General features: G+C 38.8%; 1 protein-coding gene across 2 annotated transcripts in view; it reads right to left on the bottom strand.

The window, feature by feature from the left end:
* Positions 1-1,708: 1,708 nt before the first annotated feature.
* SMC5 (structural maintenance of chromosomes 5) overlaps positions 1,709-21,095 on the bottom strand; it is a 45,269-nt gene continuing 25,882 nt past the window's right edge. For both annotated transcript variants that reach the window (XM_027709430.1, XM_027709431.1), the window contains 9 exons: positions 17,850-17,973; positions 14,182-14,304; positions 9,391-9,516; positions 8,851-8,946; positions 8,370-8,474; positions 8,035-8,154; positions 5,275-5,454; positions 5,090-5,185; positions 1,709-2,470 (listed from right to left, as the gene is read on the bottom strand). In XM_027709430.1, the coding sequence (XP_027565231.1) occupies positions 2,312-2,470; positions 5,090-5,185; positions 5,275-5,454; positions 8,035-8,154; positions 8,370-8,474; positions 8,851-8,946; positions 9,391-9,516; positions 14,182-14,304; positions 17,850-17,973 (1,129 nt within the window). In that variant the 3' untranslated portion in view covers positions 1,709-2,311. The remainder of the gene's footprint in view (positions 2,471-5,089; positions 5,186-5,274; positions 5,455-8,034; positions 8,155-8,369; positions 8,475-8,850; positions 8,947-9,390; positions 9,517-14,181; positions 14,305-17,849; positions 17,974-21,095) is intronic.

The following is a 21,095-nucleotide window of genomic DNA, read 5'->3' as shown; positions in this document are numbered from 1 at the left end:
TCTCAGCAAGCATCCTGCAGCCCAGCCCAGCTCTGTCATGTCTCACTAACTCTAAAAGCCTGAAGAAGAGATGTTCCCAGTCAGGAACAACTTTGTCAGGACACATTTATTTTATTTCCAGTACAAAACTAAGCTTCATCTAAGCATGTTAAAAGCAGTGGAGTGGTGCAAGGGTTTCTCCTCATTGTGGTTTGTTGTTTAGACTAAGCAATCTCTCCTAAATAACAATAATGTACCTGCACAAGTACATGTTGTATTAAATGTTTTTTTTTTCCCAAGATCTTTTTATTTCTCAGTAAGTCACAATTTCCATGCTGTTTCTCTCTCTTGCAACACATAAGCAGAGACAGATGTTTGTTAGAACTGCAGATGGTGGGGGAAGAGGATCTTTGCCCTAGTCTTCAGCTGGTCTAAACAACAGACAAAAGTACCTATTTTTTGAGAAAGCTCAATTTATACATCAGCTGTTAGTACTATTTGGGGTCTTCCCACTTCTACATTTTTGAGAGGTCCTGTCTCGTCAGCAGGGAAAGTTGGATATCACATGTATATTTAACCTGAACTCCCACTCATTCTCCCCTCCTCAAAGTTACATTGAAATCAATTCCATGGGTTTTTATAGCAAGAGCTGAATGTCAGTAGCAAGGCATGAGGAAGCTGGAGGCACAGAAGGGCCCTGTTAGCTGGTAGAGAATGCTCTGTAACACTGCAGCTACATTTGGCAACTCCATGTGGATTTTCAAGTTTGAATACACTACCAAGTTCAAAAGGCTCCCTTTTACACCAAAAGGTCTCTGGATGCACCTCTCACACAAATCAGCAGGTGACTAACAGGACCCAGTGTATGGGAGGCCACAGCCATGTTGTGCAGCCCACTGCAAACAGCAATGGCTGCTTCCATATACAGACCTCCTTCAGAGGCCTCAGGTAGCAGAGCTGCTGGACACTCTATTTGTTAGTACCATGCCAGTGGTAGTTTTGCAGCTCATTACACTGCTTAGGGTAAGTTAATATGAATGACAGTATTGTATTAAGATTGCAGTAAGATAAAATGAAATCAGCACCTATGGTCAATGGCTTCAAGGAAAAAGCAAACCCTCTTCACTTTTGCAGTGTGGCAGCCATGTATCCACAAGAGGTAATTTTTTGAGACAGGATCTGAAGTGTCATCCTCTTGAAATAAGTCACTTCTATTTCCTACCTCAGCTTGAAACATGAGAAAGGAACTGAAATCGAAGAAGAAATCCCATGAAGTTCTAAGATGACAGCATTAAGAACAGATAGTGCTCGCTAGTCACAGAAGAACCAAGTCTTAACACATGTTCATGTAAGTAGTTTCACTTACTTAGACACTGAAAACAAACTGCACTTTTCATACAGTGATGCTCAGAGACTAAACAGAATGTCTGTTTTTACAACTCCATAAAAATAAAAATGAAAAACATAACAAAACAACCACCTTAAAAGTTCAGGTTACAAGAAGCAAAGTATTTTGTCTATCAAAGAACACATATAAAACAAAGACCGTGCAATACAGTGGACAGACAAACGGACCTGCAGTTTTAATTATGTTGAGGATACTCTGCTGACCAACCCGAACCCTGGACTAGAGCTCAAGTTTCCACACTCTTTTAGCTCTTCTGTGAAATATTTGTGATTTTGTGACCTTATTCCTTGAGGACTACAAAATGAAACATTATGTCAAAAATGATAAATAATGATTATAAAGTATTTACTCAACAGTAATACATTCATAGAACCATATTCTTTATATTAAGTTCAGGTGTATTTTCACAAAACAAAAACCAGTGCTCAGCTACTTACAAACCACTCTCTTCCTACAGATCACCTGAACTAATTAAAAAAGGTTACATTTCAGTAGGGGAACTTTAGACAACATCCATATCTGTGGTAAAGGAAGACTATTTACCAAAAGCTAACTGCAACTGTTAGGGAAAAAAAAACAGCCTCCAAAAAACAACAGCAATAGAATTAGTCCAGTATAACCTAGAAAAATTAACTGTACTTCTGATGCTGCATTACTGAAAAAAAACTCCAGAAAAATACAAGAAATTTCCTTTTTATTTAAACCTACCATTGAGAAAAAGCAAGTTCTTCAGAGAAAGTGACCACTATGAAAGGCTTCAAAAAAGAAATCATGGACTTCAAATCTGTTATACATTTGTGTAAATTTTAAGATTCACGTTCTTAATTATCAATTCTTTGCAGGTTCTCCTCTTTGACAACTTCTGGAGTCTTGGAAGCCAAATGTTCCAAAAAAGGTCTACAGAAACATTTTATATATGTATAGCTACATATCTGTAGCTATACACTGTTCAGCCATCCTTGAAAGTCGCCGTCGTCGCTTCATGAAATACTTTGTGTTCCATTTTTTTGATTCCACCATAAAAGGTCCACTGTAGACAAACAGCACAGTCATCTTGTCACTGTAAGTGAGATTCCACAGGAGCTAGTGAAAAACACAAAACCCAAAGTCAAAATAGCTGTATGTTCCACATTTTCTAAAAAGGGAAGTCTACATGAGACCTTAGATCTCAAAAGGTCAATATGGCAGAATTATAGCCTTTCTGACAGATGATGTACATTTTTTCCTAGGAACCACCTCAGAGAGACTCCACTCATTCTTCAGGCAATTTCCATGTGTCACTATTCTTATTGGAAGAAACCACTTAAGTACTTTTTTCTGTATCCACAACGGGGAGAGAGTAACAGCTGGTTTTCCTTTTTTTTTCCTAGGGCAGGATAGGAAGTAGATTTACTTGGGTACAATTATTATGTCTCTCTTTAGCCTTGTGCTCCTCTAAGCTAAGCAATTTTCATTAGCAGAAACTCAAAACAATCAAAACTACTTAAAAGTTGCTCTGCTGTCTTCTGGAGCAACTCCAGCCCCCCCCAACTACTTTTCTGAAGGTCACAGCCAAAGCTGGACACTTACCACAATCCAAATCTTGCAGGCACAAGCCCAGGAGACAGATGTCATGCAAGCTGTAGGGTTATGTGCAGTGGTCAGGATGATGTTTAGCGATTTACCTGTAACTGATGCTCAACTTATTATCCACAGTAACTTGTCTCCCCAGGCATTTAGGCCTTAGACCAGATGCTGTTGTTGATTTTTTCCCATTTAAGTACCAAATTTTATGCTTGTCTGTGCTGAAATGAATCCTGTTTTCAATTAAAGATACCTAAGATTGTTTAGAATTCTAATCTTGCTTTACAGCCAAAAAAGGATTAACTCCCAACATGGTGATAATTCATATATTTAACAAATGTAATTTGTTTCAGTACAGATTCTTATTAAAAATACTGATTTTCAAATCCACTTCTAAGGAACACATTCAGTTCATCTACTTTTTTGACCATGAATTACAGAATACAATTTACCTAATCAACTTACTGCATACTAGTTTATACCCTTTCCCATCTATAGCTTGCTTAAAAATATAGCTAGGGAAGGTGTCAACAAAAAAAGGGTCACAGTTTTCCCTGTATCCACTGGGTACATACATAGAATTTACCTTAGAATGACAATTAGTCACACTTCCTAGTATGTGATTACATCCTTGCTTTCTAGGAAGTGGTAACATACAGCACTGCAGGTCAGGCACTGCAACAGCAGTCTGGCTTTCTCCTCAGCCTGCCCTGTGCAGCCTTTCAACGATCCTCCGATGTGCCCACTAAACACTGTTATGGGCTAAAACCTGTACATGATGTGCTCTCTCACTGATGTTTCTTGTGACAGGCCATTACAACTTTGCTGTGGCGATGACCCATTTGTGGCGAGTGGGAAGAGGGGGTAGCCAGAAAGATGTAATACCTTCAGCCACCTCTTCATAGCGCTGTCTTTTGTTGCTGAATAATGCTTCCGAGATTTTTTTACTCCTGCTTTATTTTATTCTGTTCCTTCTGGTTAGCTCTGCACAACTCCCATTTCCCCGTCTCTATTCTTAGTAATTTGACAATGAGCACAACTTTTAGAACAGAACACAACTCTGAACCCCAGACAGTCGTTTTCTACAGTTTCCTAGATTTGGGAAGCATTATAGTTAGTTGAACTATCTCTATTTTTTCAACATCTAAATCATTCTGTTCCTTCTCAAAGTAGGAGAGAGCACAGAAAAGCTGATCCAACAAGGAGGGGAATCTCAAGAAGATAAAAAGGAGTGGGTAACACAGAGAACAATAAAGAAGTGATGTGGTCAGGAAACCACGAAACTGTGTGGAGGCAAGTATACAGCAAGATCAGAAGGAACAAGCAGCACCACCTTCCACCCACTTTCAGTCAGGTAAATTCTGTTAAGGTGGCTTTATTCAGACCCTTCAACTGTTATATGTACAGAAAATAATAGCATAAACCAGCCAGATTTTCTAAAATACATTGAGTAACAGGATGCAGATCCAGTACCTTAATAAAAACCAGCCCCCTGCTGACTGCTTGTCTCCCTGGTGCGCATATAACCTTTACTAGTTCAATAACATTAGTTTCTGTTAAGGGTGTGGGTGAACAGCTACCCTACTTACCTTAGTCCTTTCAAGCCTTGGCATCACATCACCACATCACCTAGTAAGTCAGTTATCTTTTAATTTTTTTATTTTAACAGACGAGTACAATTAAGCACTCTTGGAGCCTAGCTCTCACCTTTTCTCAGCTTCTGTGTCTCAGATTATTACTTGAATAGTTTTCCTGTATTAATGTGGGCCTCTTCTAGTTCTTCTGACGTCAGCAGCACTAGCCTGCTCCTCCTCCAGTATTGTCATCTGACTTGTTTGGAAATTGGTCTTTTCTACAGTTTGAATTCTGTGTTAGCTAGAGGCCTTGTTCCATGGTAACCCCAGCCACTGGTGGTTAACACATGTTCCACTGAATGGGTTTTTGAGGACATGAGCCTTGGTCTAAGTTGCCTCAATTCTTGCCAGGACTGTCCTTAAAATGGACAAATCCTCTCAGTTACCCTTTAATATAAAGTTCTTAGGTAAAATAGAGCTAAGTTATACAGTGTTTATAGGGGTATTATCACACAAATCTTAAATCTCCTACACTAAATTTTTCATTTCATTTTCTGCCACGCACCTTTGGTGTAATGAGGAAGTACTGAGACGCCTTTTTTTGACAAGCAGTTTCAACAACCATTTGAAAAACTCTTCTCTCATTCACTGGATCCATTCCCTAAAAGGGGAAAAAAAAACAACTGTTCTCTTCACTATGTCATAAGAACCTGCATGGAATAAGTCCAATACTGCACTATTGATTCTCACCTGATTTATTTCATCAACAATCCTGAAAGGACATGTGTTGAGTTCTTGTAGAGCCATCAGGTACAACATAGTGGAAACACTCTTCTCACCTCCACTCTGATGATATGGAGTCAACTCATGAAGTTCAGTGCCACTGCGGAATTTGACTCTAATGCGAATGCCATACTTGTCGTACTCCTCCTGTAAAAGCCAGTACCTGTCGGACTCATTTTCTTCGTACTACAGCTTATTTTATAATTACATGCAAATTGAAGAAATTTATGACAAATATTCTACAAGGGTCTACAAACTACTCAGTTTTAACTTAAAATCAACATATTAGTTCTGTTTCATCTATTTTCCTTAAACCTCATATACTCTTGTTAGAGAATTTTCAACAACACTCCTTCCCCATGACAATGATCTGTTCATTTCTGAATCCCTGGTAAGAAAGGTTTCATACACATTAAGAACATCAGTAGGAAAAAAAAATCTCGGCTAGAAAAAGAAGAAAACAATGGCCCTATAAATCCCATTAATCAGAAAAAAAATTAGGGCATTAGGGTACATGGTACTATCGAATTGAACAAAGGAGTGATGGTGGTATGTAGGTTAAGATTCCATCTGAACCTCTTCAAGTGCAAGCAGTCCAAAATTCACCACAGCAATTTTCTTTTCATACTTAAAACAGGAAAACTACATACAAAGATTCCAACCCTGGCTTTTCTTTAACAGTAAAGTGACACTAGTCAGCAGCCTGAGTCAATGCAAAGGTGTCAGGTAACATGTGATTCAAAAGAAGCATCATGCAAGGAAATACATTCATGATTCAGAGAAAAAGAAATCTTCAGAGTACTCATTAATATTTCTGAAGTTGTGTTCAGTTGTTCTGATCACAACTTCATGTAAGGAGAAATAAAAACTAGGATCTAAGGTCTTTAGGCCCACTATAATTTTAGATCCATTTGCACAGACTGAAGCTAGGCACAGGAAGTGAACAAGGTACAGGCTAGCAAAACCCTGAGTAAGAAAGATTCACCCTCCAACACAGCCGTGATGGTGTCAGAGAGTCAGGCCTTTGTTGCCAGACTATTTGGAATGCCAGTTTCTATAACTGACAAGATGTTCAAGACCTGACAAGAACGATGCTCAAAAGTCCATATGGGGAAATCAAGGAATGTGAGGGTTATCACTGCTAGCGGAATTCTGCTAGCCAAGGAAAGTCAAAACGTTCACCGAGCCTTCTGCTAGGACGTCAAGGAAGAACCCAGTGAAGTGTTCCACACAGTATCACAGATTCAGAATCACAGAATCAATTTTGTTGGAAAAGACCTCTGAGATAACAGAGTCCAACTTATTACTGAACACCACCATGTCAACTAGACCATGGCACCAAGTGCCACATCCAGTCTTCCTTAAACATATCCAGGCACAGTGACTCCACCACCTCCTTAGGCAGTTAGTTCCAATGTCTAATCTCCCTTTCTGTGAAATCTCTCCCAATGTCCAAGATTCCTCCTATTACTGTCACCAAGGACATCAACAGATCTCAAGTTATCTGCAAGGCAGGCTAACAGAGGTTTGAACTTCAGTGTCACACAAATATTTCTAAGAAAAGATAATTCTACCTCAAGAGTGTATCTCTCTATATCTACAGGTCAGGCAAAAGACCCTGCTGCAGCAAAGGGTAAGGAATCCAAGCTCAGAAACAGATTATCTACCTTTCCGCATTCTTGCCACTGATCCCCCCAAGCAAGGAAGTTTTACTCACTAGCACAATACCACTAGCTAACCTCTTAAAACTACTTGTGACATCTTTGCTATAGAAAAGCAAGACCTTCCAAAGACCATACTCAGAAAGACAGTCCAGACTCCTTTTGCTTTTGAACTGCTTTAATGTTCCTTCTGTGTTCTCACTGCCAACTTACTTTTATCTAAAAGACAGTTTTGTGTAAAATAGATCTGACTCCCCAGGTAACTATCAAAAGACCAGAAAAGTCTATGTTTTAATGTCCTATTATTTCATACTAGTTTCCATGTAAACATTTTTTATGCAGTTCATATACAGAGCCTTGTCAGACACTATTCTGCCCCAAATAATAGCTACCACTTCAAATATTTTTTAAAAAGCTGCTTGAGTTAATTTACAACAGCAAAACAAAAGAAAAGTTTAAGTCTTAATTTTCACTATTGTGGAGTCTATGCATTAACACATGAAAGTTTTGAAATCATCACTAGAGAGATCAATTTAAACCAAATATCCAACTTCTGTTCACTACGGTTACTATTTCTCACCAAATTCTACTGATGCTTTAAACTCTTCAGAGGTAAACCCTACTGAGAGCATAACAGGATGGGCCCAATGACTGCTGCTTCCAGAACAGACAAAATGCCAGCAGACTCCAGTAGAAACTACATGTAGAACAAAATCAACACCTAATAATAGTAGATATAGATGATAACAGAGGAACACAAATCAGCTGAAAATGCAGAATCAAATCATTAATTTCATAAATCTGAGTTACAGCTTCTAACCAAGCTCTGTAAGTTGCAAGCCTATTCCACAAGTCAAGACGTAAAGTCCTATGTATCTGGATAAAGATCCACTTTTCTTCAAATCAGATTGGTAAGTAAGTTCAGTACACAAAGTGTTCAGTAAAAGTTCATTATTTTTTTAAAAATAACATCTCCAAATGATGACTTGTTACTTTCCTCTAGCAATATATGGACAAAAGGTGATGCAAAAAAATGTTATTCTTCCATATGAAAAATAAATCTTACCTCATTTTCTGCATGAAGATCAACTTCACCCACACACTGCATAGAACTAAAGAACTTACTGAACTTAGCATTAATTTGTTCAATCATGCCTTTCAAGAGGTTTAGCCACCTTTCTTTGACCTAAAAGTAGACAAACCCATGTAAAACCAGTTCAGTAACTGAATTTTCCCTTAGAGATAGCATTTAAAGAAACATCATGATTAGGGAAGCTCACATCTCAGTTTACACTCAAGACAATTTGAAATGTTACCCTTTATTTCTGTATATACATTTGTTCTATAATGTATAATGACATAAGATTATAATGATACCAAAGTGATAACCTGAGCTATTACCTGTGAAATGTTTTGCCTATAGTTATTCAATTCATTTTTCTTTTCCTCTAGATATTTTGTCAACTGCTGTATTTCTTGTGTTTGCTTATTGTATTCTTCAACAACCTGCCAGAATAAAAAAGGTAATCAACAAAACGTTTCCCAATTCTAACCTTCACTGTAATAATATGACACTGCACTGATAATGTTCAAACACAATTATTTACACTATTGCACTGCACACTAAACATTTCTAGCTTTAAAGCAAAGAAATTGTAAAGCATTACCTCTTTCGCATTTTTTTAAAAGGCACAGAACACACTGTTCTCTTGGAACAACCTACTTAAAATCTGAATAGATGCAGAATCTGGCATTTACAGCACATTGTTCCTGCTGTCTAGCTTTTTATACCTATACCAAGGGATGCAGCACAGAGTGGAAAGCAAGTACAGTGCAAGTAGAGGGGGAGGAAGAGTGAGTCGAAGGTAAGCACTGAACATACCGAAGCATTCAGGCCTGTGAAACAGGAGGCCCTCGTCTTCTCTTCGTTCAGAAGAGCATCAATTTCCTCCAATGTGTTTGGAAGAGCCTGAAAACTCTATAAGAGAAAGGATGCAAGTGTTACAAAGCAATACTAATGAAGGACTCACATTTTCTAAAAAGAAACTGAATAAACCATAAAGTATTCTATTACTTTTAATCAGGATGTTGCATATTAAAAATTTAACACAGCAAAATTTCCTTTACAAACTACTTTGGACAGAGAAGGAAGCTAGACAAATACAGCCTCTAATTAGTTCTGTGAACAAAATACTATGGATTTTAATTGAAATCTCAGATCAAATTTTCTCTCCCCTGTGCACAAAACAAAGTGACAGTCAGAGGGTATGCCAGCACTATTTAAAAGTTCTTCAAAAGGTTAAGTGACAATAAAAGAAATACACATGATCCTTTACTGGGAGCCCTCTAATATAAAATAAAGAATACTCTTTGCAGAAGCTATACATTTAAGACAGATGTGGAGATTTGTTTTCGTACGTACACTTTGCAATTCTCTTGGAAAATCTTGATCTGGACTCAATTTGCAGACCTGTCGAGCTTGCTTCATCAGTTCCTTGCAGTTCTCATAAAGAACTTGCTTCTTATCATCCAGTTCATGAAACCATTGCTGCCAGAAATGTTAAAGATATTTTAAAAAATACATCTTATTTTTAAATTTTATTATGAAATTCCAGAGATGACACTAGCACACTGGCAACAAACCACATCTGAAGCAGAAGTGAAATCAGACTGAATGTTAGAATATTGAAAAAATTTGTTTCAACGAACAGAATTCATTATACCTCTCTGCTCCAAGTCAACAGATGCCAAGGTAAACTGTCAAAAGCAAGTTCTTCTAACACAGGTAAATTTATTTTCTCTCAACTAAACGAGTGTGCATGTAGACTTAATAGATGCCTCAAAATAGACTATTTTACAGGAAGTTACCTATAAGCCAAAACACAACTCTTGCGAGCCTTATATTAGATCACATTTAAATGTATTTATCTCATTAGGAAAGCACAGTGGACATGACGTACACTGAATGATTATTTCAGTTGACATTTTACCAAGTAAACATCATCACTACACAATCAGAAGTACCTAATTTGTTGTTTCATATTGTACCTCTGTAATAGAGCTAGGAAAATACAAAACAAACACACACTATTTTTAAACTAGTGCTTAAAAGTAATTGAAATGCAGGTATGGTTCTGGTTTCACAGTGGTCTCAAGGCTAAACTCTTCGGAACTTACTACAGGTAAGCAGCTAACTCAGTCCACAACTGTTACAATGCAATGGTATGTCAACAGTCATTTACAGCAGTTAAAGTACAGTACATAAAATATGGCACCTTCACAAGACACCAAGCTAAAGATTATGTCAAATAAGCAGTATTCAGGCAAAAGAATTTGGAAAGTCTGCAGTATCTCTCTCCATCTGACCCCAGCAATCACACTCACTCATCTCTCTGTATGTGGAATGCTTCTGCTTCCAACAGCTGAGCCTGCAGTGTTTGCGAGTGATTGCTCACTACAGCCTACCAGTTCAGGTGAGCACCACTGCAAGACAGCTGGGAGATGCCAACAGTCAGAAGGGAAAAGGACTACATACAAACATACTGGTGAATTTTAACCAGTGTTAATTTACTATACATTTGCTCAGTGATTACACATAAAATCCATCTTTTCAATTGACCAGTACACTGCAGGAATACATTATTTCCACTTTTTTCAGAGGCACAAAAATCCATATGCACAGTATTTTCCTTCAGTGCTTTCTTCTGGCAGTTTGGAAAGTTTAGTTATATTCTTATATTTATGAGAACTTTATCTTTCCAGTTATTGTTGTGCACCTCAGTTAAATATGGGAGCCCTCCAGTGGTGAAAAAATTTCAAAGCTTTCCTTTAGAGATTATGCAGTTAGAGAAACACTTATTTTGAAATACAGGACACAGACACTGATAGCAACTCTCATTACTTTCTGGCAATTTAATGAATCCTTATTCATTAAATACAACATAAGTAGTAGTAATAGATGTGACTGAGTGATCACCCAGAGAGTTCTCACACTCAACTCAAGAATTAGAGGTGCTGTTCTCAACATGTATCAAATCAAAAATCCTGTTCTTCTCTCTCTCCACACCAAGCACTAGATTTTGCTTTAGAGATAAGCACTTTATAGTCCCCATAAACACACTGTATTTTTCTACCCTGTTTTTCAGAAAGGTTGAGGAAAACAAAAACGACCTTTTTAAGGTCTTTTATGAAGACTTCATGAAGTCTACTGCAGAGAAGGAGGGAAATGTCACAGGGGTGGCAAGAAGGACTGGCGTTAGAGCTGTACAGATAAAACAGTAAAGGGAAGATGTCGCTTTTTCTGTTTACAGCCAAGATCTTGTATTACACTGAATTGGCATAAACAAACCTGTACAGCGCAACACTTATGTTCCACTGAATATCTGCATATGCCACGTAATACATTAAATAAAAAAATTTTTGTAAAACATTCCTAAGTTCTAATTAAAATGGGACCTGGAAATTTAAAGCCTTAAAGGCTTAATCTGAAATGTGTTCGACTTCATGATCATGAAGGCAAAGGATACAGTCAGCAGCACCCACACTTTTTTATATAAGCAGCATTGATTTTATACTTATGTGTTTGACCATTTCCAGAGCTCAAGTCAGTTCTGAAACATTTGAAGTGGGTAATCTCGACTCTCAATTGTACCTAAAGCTTCCACTTGAAGCCCTGCAGACCTGCATGGAATAAGAGTTCAAGGTGATCTCTAGGTACTGCAAATGCCAAGCAGATTCAACATGGAATATGTCTGATCCAAGTCAAGTAAAATTCTTCAGGGAAGAGGAAAATACATGTTTGGCAGTGGAAACTTCAGTATTCAACAGAAAGACTGGAAAGAAATAAGACATTTGATGTGATTATGAAGCATGTACCAGAACAAATGCACTGACAGTTCAACAACAGGTTAAGTTTCAATTTTCATTCAGCTTTGCCAGTTTACTGTCTTGGCCACATGCTAAATAAAATGGTAAGGTTCCTGTCGATTTCCTGAAGGTGCTTCAATAAAACAATCGTAGACAAAAAGAGTAGGTCTAAGAATTGCCATTTTGAACAGAGATGCTACCATAAAAAATGGTAAGTCTAGAGAAAACCTTAAATTTGTTTCAGCCAACAGCGTAAGAATCAGTTTGTAAATAGCTGTATCCACGTACTTCAGGAAAGTTCCATACTAGTACAGAGCTGCAATTACAGCTTCCATAAAGGATACTACCAAAGAAATCAATTCTATTCCATCGTAAACAAACATGCAATCAACTGTGGCAATTACCTAGTGAGCAAATGGGGCTAACAATCCTCCTTAATGTTCAGTATGGGTCACAAACACAGGTTTTACTTCCTGGGCTCATTAAATAAATTAAATACAAAGGTATGATATCACTATAGTGCCCACTTGAACCATAGTGATAAAATAAAAACCCCAGAAATCTGTTGTTGCTAACTGGACTTGTTCAAAAACATGTCCTTTTTGAGCCTTTCCACTTAAATTGTTAAAAAAATGAAGCAACAAACAAGCTATCTCTCCACATTGTCCTACTGCGGAGACCTCAAAAAAGGTCTCCTCTTACATGTCCAAAGTGGGGTTTCTGTTTGGTTCAAATCTCTATTAGATATTAACTGAGGTACTATAAAACCTCAAGCCACTAGAAAGCTTTCCAGGGAGGAAAGCTTTCTTAAGCAAAAAAGCCCTAATCTCCTCATAGTAAAATCTTCTAGAAGGGTCTTCTACACTTACACAGCATACAGGGAAGTATAGCTTCAGATTTCCACGTACATGGAAAATTAAGATGCACTTGAATACTCAGAGGAGTTTTCCTCCAGAGCAGGTGCACTTCTAGAAATTCTAATCACTGTGATTACTAATTTTAGGGGTTTATTTGTTTTAATTTTCATTGAGCCAACCATCAAAAATAAATCACTGATATGATTTCTTCTAGTGATGGGGTTGAATGTAACGCAGTAACGACAACTAATGGGACCCCACCTGACTTCAAACACCTCTTCACCAGCGAAGGAGGCAATTTTTGTTTAAAAACTATCAGAACATTTATCTCACAAGTACTGTCTACTAAGCTGACCAGACATCTAACTCTGCACCAGCCCAAGCTACTCTCTAAAACCATGAAGATGTCCGCAGAGACAAATAAAAACATTAAATAAATTTCCCAGTGAAAATACACACTGCTCACATGGTTTTGTAATACATTCTTACTCCTTACTGAGCTCTAGCAATAGTCATTTGCATTGGATTTTGATAAACTCTGAATAACAGGTGCATCATGTGTGAGAACTGATGCAACACCCGTTTTCCAAATAACATGCTGGACTTGTCTCTGTCTTCAAGTCACTTTTTGCTCCTCTTAGGAAGTTCTCCTGTGCCCAGTTTTCCTGCAAGTGATGGAAACCATAACCTCAAGTGGTTTTCTAAAGACATGCCAAGGTCATTCTTTTTGGAAGTATGTATCCATATCTATGCAAAATAACTATCACTTACCTTTTGAACTACTTTACAGTTCTTATTTTTATTAATCCAATTGAATTAGCAGTAGGTTATAGTTAAAAAAAACAGAAAACTTACCCCTCTTTGCTTTCATAGTTTACTCCCCAGAGCACTTAAAATTTGTACTACTACACAAATACAAAAATTGACCTCTATGCAGCAATCCATGAGCATCACAGCATCCTCTGCTCTTTGAAAAGAATATCTGCCTGTGGAACTAATTCCTCAGAGACTGTCTTTTTACCTGAACACAGCATAGCTTCCTAATATGATCAATACAAGGGCCGTATATCCTCCTTTCTGTCCGCAACAAAAGGCATTTAATTACGGCATGAGGCAATGAGCTATGAAAGAAAGGTAAAATAGTTCTGTTCTGCTGCTGCACTTTCTGGTTCATCTTGAGTTGGTATTTCCCATGTGGGTCAGAGCTACTTGTCCATGGACAGACTCAGAAAAAAAATAATACTTCCAAGTAACAGCTAGCGTTCTTACACACACTATGCATTTCAACAAGAAGATCCAGGGTATGACTGTTTGGGTACATTTTCACAAAAGCTTATCTGTCTTGAAGTCAAACTACAGAAATCAAGGCTAAATATTTAGCAGTACTAATACCCACTCTTATGCAAAGACAGAAAAGTATCCTTTTGAACACCATAAAGACTTCCACATGTTTTCGTAGTAGATATCCCAGTATTCATAGAAGTTGTTACCTCTGCAGCTTTTAGCTGTACAGTTCCTGGTTTATACTCTGATTCTAGTCTGGTCTTCTCAGCAATCACCTTACTCCTTCGAAGAGTCAAAAGCCCTTTGAGGATGCTCAGTGGAATGATATCCTACAAAGAAAACAGAATAGATCATTTTTTTTCCACTAGAGACTCAAAACCAATATAATCACTATCGGGCTTCAGAAATTATCCAATTTTTTTTAGTCATAACACACAATCTCACACTTGTGTTCAGCTCATCAACACTGCTGTCAAATTCAATGAAAAAGGTGACTTACTGGTGACCCAAGTTCTTCAAGATGTATAGTTGCCAAGTACATTTATCTCTAAATATGTGTACACACGCACACACGCACACACATCACTTTCAACCAAACAATTTTACATCAAAAAACCCCCACATTCTCTTTCCCTTCACCATATGTGAAATGGAAGAAAAGCCAAGGCAACCTCAATTGTTTCTCAGAGACAGAATTTGGGGGATGTCATGGTGGATGAAAAAAGGTCAAAAAATAAACACAAGAGATATATACATCTCTCAATGACAACACAAGTTGACTGACAGATGTACAGTGACTCCAGAGTCTTGTTTCTTAACTGGAAAAGCGTCTGACAATAGAAGGAGGCTGTATTTGGGAAGCTTCTTAACAGGCTTTACTGATTCCCAGAACCTGATTTGACAGTGTTGACATTAAAATGCTTGTTTCTTTAACAAGTCGGCCTTGAGAACAGCAGTTTACCTTTTTTTTTTTTTTTAATGATTGGCTTATAAATACAAAGGAATCCTCTCTCTTAATGAAAGGGAGGACAAGGTTTCAGCTGTCAACATAGAGGACCTACAAGATTTGAGTGTGTTAGCTTCTGACCACAATGGTGAGCCAAGATCTGACAAGGTTTGATATTTGAATTTCTATAGTGTGAACTTGGACATAGGAAAATGTCTATTTCCAATTCTCTTAAACAGCTTAAAAACAACTATCAGAAATGCAAACTGAAAAAAAAATTAAAAAAGGAGATAAAAAAATGGAAAACCTTAAGATTATTCAGTAGGAACAGCACAAACAGAACTACATCTAAAAGCAGTGCCAGAATCTGTAACTGTGGAACATGGCTGTTTCTGTCAACTGGTTGTAAAGTATGGACATGTATTAGGTACGTACACTCTGCCCTGTGTGTTTGTGTAAATACACATGCAGCCTGTCTCTCTAGTTGACTGACAAACTCCTTTAAAAAAGAGATCATATTACCATTCACAAATACACACAAATCCTATCTATTTTAAATTTCCCTCTGTGGCAGAAATGAGTATGTCTGAAATATATGACTACTGAAGTTTTTGTCACTTTGTGATGGTTTCAGTCTAGGCCTTCCTGGAGACCAGCTTGTAACCAGGAAGGAACTAGGAAAGTGACAAAGGAAGTATTCCATGCTATTCCTTTATGTAACGCGGGGTATAAATAGGGCATAGATAAGAGAGCTTGCTCTCTTCTCTTCCAGCGAGGTTCGAGAACAGAAGATCCGTACGTGGTCCTGCTTATCTGAAGTTGAGGCCTGTATCGACTGCTGTTATCGGCCACGCGTGAGGGGAGAGCGCTGGGCCGCGTCCAGCCGTCCTGCTTCTCTCAAGGGAAGTGGTGAGATTTTCCCAGTTCTTCAGTTTGCTGGTTACCGGGTTTTTAGATCGTGTAGACCTGTTTTGTTTTTGTCCCTTTTCGTCCTATTTTGTCCTTTTTTCCCTTCTCCCTTCCCCTCTTCCCTTTGGGAATCTATTTAGGGTTTCTGGGGTTATAGATATATATAATACTCTCACTGTATATATCTGTTTTATATGTAAAATATATATTTTTGCTATAGCCTTGGCTGCTTGGTCTTTTTTCTTCCCTCTCTGGGAAGCAGACCCTGTTGTCAAGTTTCAGAGACTTAGCAGGAAGCCAGCTCGAACCTTGCACACACTTTAATAACCTACAGCTAGTATAACTACAGAACCTAATAAAGAAAATACAAAGACTCACTTAACTTTGGAAGCATTAATGAAGTTTGGCTTGGGAACAACTAGATATGTATGGATTTCAACTATTGTGATAAAACACATAATGAAATATCTTCCTCGTACCAGACCATTTTCTTCTTTTCAATATGTACTAACATGTATTTGCTACAGCACACTAAGTGTGAAAATTGAGTTGATACACAGCTGAAATAAATCCTTTTTGCAATCAATAACTACTTCAGGCAAATACCATCCATCCTCCCCTACACTCCTGGTATTCTGAAAAATACACAGTATGTGTCAGATCTGTTTTCCTGTACTGAGTGAAAAAGAAATTAAGAGCCATTCTTCAGGTAGGTAATACAGTACTCAGTAAACAACTTCAGCTGCACTTTATAACAGCAGCAGCACATTGCACAAGTTTTGAGAAGTTACTTTTCAGCACTGTTACTAGCTTCACAAGTTCTGTAATTTCTGTGAAGTAATCTACAGTTTAAGTAATACTTTTAACATGGCAGGTGTCTTCTGCCATTCTTTGGCATTTTCAAACTACTGTGGCTGACTGACCCAAAGGTGATCTCTGAAACAATGCAATTGTTGCCAAGTCCACACCTATCAACAAACAGAAACAACCCATATATTTGGAGTATTTTTTTCTGTATTATATAAATATCAGCAACTGAAGTATTTAGAAATCATCCTCACTTCAAAGGTAACACTCAGTTCTTTTCAGGGATAAGCAAGAACATGTTTCGATGTTAGTAAGTGATGGCAAAGGGAAAACGTACATGCTCAAAGCAGTTGCAAGAACAGGACCATTTCTTGCTGAGTGAACAAGCAGATTCCCTTGTAACTAAATGTCTTCTAGTTACTAAAACAAACCAAGCAAACCCTATCAATTCTCCCCCACCCCCTCCCAAAAAAAAAACACCTAAGAAAATTCACCTTGTAGTATCTTCCATCACTAGGACTTGCAGGCTTAAGTTAATGCAGCAATTAAGTCCAGACTGTTTTCTGAGTTAAAGAAAAGCCTTATGACACTGGAGCCTGAGACCTGAGTATCTTTGCCATCCTTGACATTTTTCATAGTCACAGACACTTAGGAGTTTCAGGTCACTTTTTCACATAACTAATGACTATTCTTTTCTCAGTAAAAACAAGAAAAAAAAAAAGAGATGATGAACTAGGGTGGAAAAAAAAGTTTAGAGTTAGGAAGTATTCAGAAAACATATTGGATGAAATAGTTACAGAGTTCATTCCTGTATTTACTGAATCAAACCACGGACTGTTAAGACTTCAGTCACAGACTCTCAACACAAGCAAATGATCTAGAGATCAATGACAGATGAACAAGTTCAAGTTCATAAAACCTTCAAAAGAACTTTCTCTTGAAGAAAACTAGCTCATAAACATTTAAAGGAATGCATGCAAATGCTGCATGTCTCCTACTTAAACTAAAAGAATTGGACTTTTCCTATTATAGTGAGATTAGCTCAGCTGATTAAAGCATGGTGCTAATAAAGCAAGGTTGTGGTTTCAATCCCTGGATGGACCATTCACCTAAGAGTTGGACTTGCTGATCCTTGTGGGTCCCTTCCAACTCAGAATATTCTGTGAACTCCGTGAACAAAAGTGGAACACATACCAAGATACAAATACATACCTTTGTGAGATGCGTAAACTCAGTAACAAGTTCTGCTTTCTGCTTATTTATTTCTTTGATCTTTAAATTTGCCAATTGAGATTCCTTCTCTAGATCAATAGCATCTTGTTCCAGCTGTCTTAAACTATGGGAGGAATCAATATTTGATTAATCATGATTAAAAATAAATTGTAATAAAAATACAAAAATTCTTCAACTTGATGATAAACCAATAGTTAGCAAGGATATGAATTTGTAAATCTAAACATTCCAAATACATTAGAAGCATTCCCAATCTCCTGTTTTTAAACTGAAGACATAAAAAAGACAAAAAAATTAATAGACAAACTCCAATTTTGGCTACTAACAGCATCAGCATCCCTCCACAAGCAGAGTCCTTTACTTCTGTAAATTTCAAATAAGAAAAAAAATCAGTATAAGGAATGACATTTTTCTTCTGCTCCTAGGTCTTTACAGCAATACAACATAGGAAAGTTCAGGAAGTTTGCTTATTTCTTGTTACATTTACTACCAAAAAAAAAAAACCAACTGTGTCCTCATCTTAGCACAAAAACCAGAATTTTCACTTGTCCTAAACTTCCAAAACATGTAAGAAGAAGTTCATATGAAATAATCGTGACATTTTAGTGAGCTGCAAAGCATTTGGAATTGCCAAACAGGCCAAGAGGATGATCCAGGAAACTACAAATTAAGCATTCTTACTTTGATCCCTGGAAAACTCCAGAGCAAGGCCCCTTGGAAAATAATTCTAGGGGCATAAGAGAGATGGTGATCAGGAACACTCAGAAAGCATTTACGAGGGGTACACCATACCTGACGAATCCAACTATAAAAGAATGAGGTGACAGGAGACCAAATGGTTGTCATTTACCTCAATTTTAGCAAGGCTTTCTGTTAAAAGCTGATAAAAGCTCACCTGCACACATATAAAGGAGAGACAACAGCAGGTGAGGGAAACCCAAGTAATACCCTACACCTTAGCTACTCACAGGCCCGTGACAGGAGCCAACAGTTCATGAAATGCCCATGTCTACAAGCCCAGAGGAGCACCCTGGCAGACAGGAACCCAAATTCAGAACTGAGAGGAAGGGACACCCAGTCCTGGACAGCCGCAGCACCGTCCAGGTGTGAAACCCAACAAGATAAGTCAATACCCTCTGGACTAAGGGAGTGTTGCTTCCTTGAGGTGGAACTGAATCATAGAACAGTTTAGGTTGGAAAAGACCTTTAAGATCATTGAGTTCAATCGTTACTCTAACACTGCCAGGTCCTCAACACCACCATGTCCCTAAGAGCCACATCTACATGTCATGTTACAAAACCGAAAAACCAACCAAAATAAAACAAAAAGCCACTCTGATAAAGCAGTAAAATACAGCCCTCATTTAATTTCAGGCTCTGAAATGCAAAAATATATTTGAAAAAGCTATTGCCATTTAAGTTTGCAGGGGTACCACATGGGGCTCCAAGGATGAACGAGAACATGCCTCTCTGTGCCTCCCTCTGCAAGATTAAACACCAGTCCCTGACCCTAATTCAATTGCTGGCACCACCTCCAGTGACAGTTCTCCTGGCAGAGTCACACCTCCTTCCCCACCCAATTATCATGAAATCACACGTCACAGGAAGAGATCTGCTTGTCTGTGATGGCTGCACCTGGCTGGAGAAGAGTGAGTAGGACTTAAATGACAGCCACCAGAGTGGCACCACAGGTCAGAGGTGGACATGGCGACAGCACCTGGTACAAGTGGAAGTATGCAAGAGTGTTTGATCCCTAACAAAGATCAAGCCATACTAGACAGGAAGTGGCCTGGGAGACAAGGGAGTGGGTATGTGTGTCACTAAGAGTAAGACCACAGGAAGAAATGGCTACTGGAGACCAGGGGAGTCCAGTCAGGCTGCCAGACTCCTGCCTCTACTGGTGAGACCTGCTGGCATGTGTTTGTATTTAAGGGTAAGATGACAGGGGCAATGGCTATGGGGGAGGGACTGGGCAAGTCCCAGCTACCTCTGTACATTTGTATTGCCTCAGTGTCTCTGAGGGAAGGACCATAGAAAGGGTTACTGGGAAACTACAGAGTCACAGCCAGTTCAGCGTGCGTGTACACATGGGTGAGACAATCTGTCCAAGCAACAGGAGCAGGGCTACAGCCTCAGGGGCTTGCATTCCCAGGTACCAGCCACTAGACCCACTGAGGTCCAGAGGCAATTACTGTGCAGATTCAGTGTCTGGACCCAGCTGCTCATGGGATCCACACTGCCCACGGGTACGCGCAGAAGCCTTTCTAGGGGAGCCCCACGCTGCTCAGAGAGTGGAAACATGAGGCAGCCACCGGTGCTGCATTTGTGCCATTGCTTTGTGTGTCTATGTGTGCTGTATGGTCATGTGTAAATACTTGCATGCTGTTCAGATGTGTTCTGTGTATCTGGTGGGAAGTCAGGATTAGCCTCACTATTGGATGTAAGTGGGAGGACCAAGCTGCACCAGCTCCACCTTCCCCTCAGTCTGCTTGAACCAGACTCATTTCTGTAACTTTTACAATGCTGTCTCCCACACTACGGATGTATTGAATTTTGAAGACCACAGTCTGAATTAATGAAAGACTAGATCAGTAAAAAAAGATTGTCACTCTTGAGTTTGTTAGATCCTGCCTGGAGGCCAGTATCAAATGGGGTACCACAGGACTATATTCTGGGGCCTGTCCTGTTTAACACTCCTGCCAGTGACACAACAAGCAGACAGAGGGCCCCTGTCATCACGTTTTCTGATTACACTAAACTGGGGGGAGGAATAGGCCTGCTCTTCAGAGGGATCAACAGAATGCTCATGAGATTCAGCAAGGACAAATGCAGAGTCCTGTACTGAGAAGCAGGTTGGTCTGGCAATGATACAGGTTCAGGGCAGACCGACTGCAGCAAAGTTCACAGTGAAGGACTTGGGGTATTGGTGGAACAGTGAGGAGTGCATGAGCAGGCAGTGTGCCTGGGCAGCAAACACAGTCCTTGGCTGTATGAGTGGAAGCACAGGGAGGATAAGAGTGATTTTTTTTCTCTGTTCAGCACTGCACATGGTCAATGAGTGACAGTGGTCCAAAGCTGAAACAAAAAAGACTGAGACTGGATGTCAGTGTTGTCTACTGCCTTCTGGGAGTGTGAGCTTAAATGAAATACCTCTTCAGCCATGCCCAGATTCTGCCTTAAGACAAAGCATAGTGGAAGAACTAATTGCAGAGGCCCACAAAACAA

This window comes from Neopelma chrysocephalum, unplaced genomic scaffold (genome assembly GCF_003984885.1).
Source record: "Neopelma chrysocephalum unplaced genomic scaffold, ASM398488v2 Primary Assembly neopelma1_96778, whole genome shotgun sequence".
In the NCBI taxonomy this organism is placed as follows: Eukaryota; Metazoa; Chordata; class Aves; order Passeriformes; family Pipridae; genus Neopelma; species Neopelma chrysocephalum.
The sequence above is the reverse complement of the archived record's forward strand: the minus strand, read 5'-3'. Positions and strand labels throughout refer to the sequence as shown.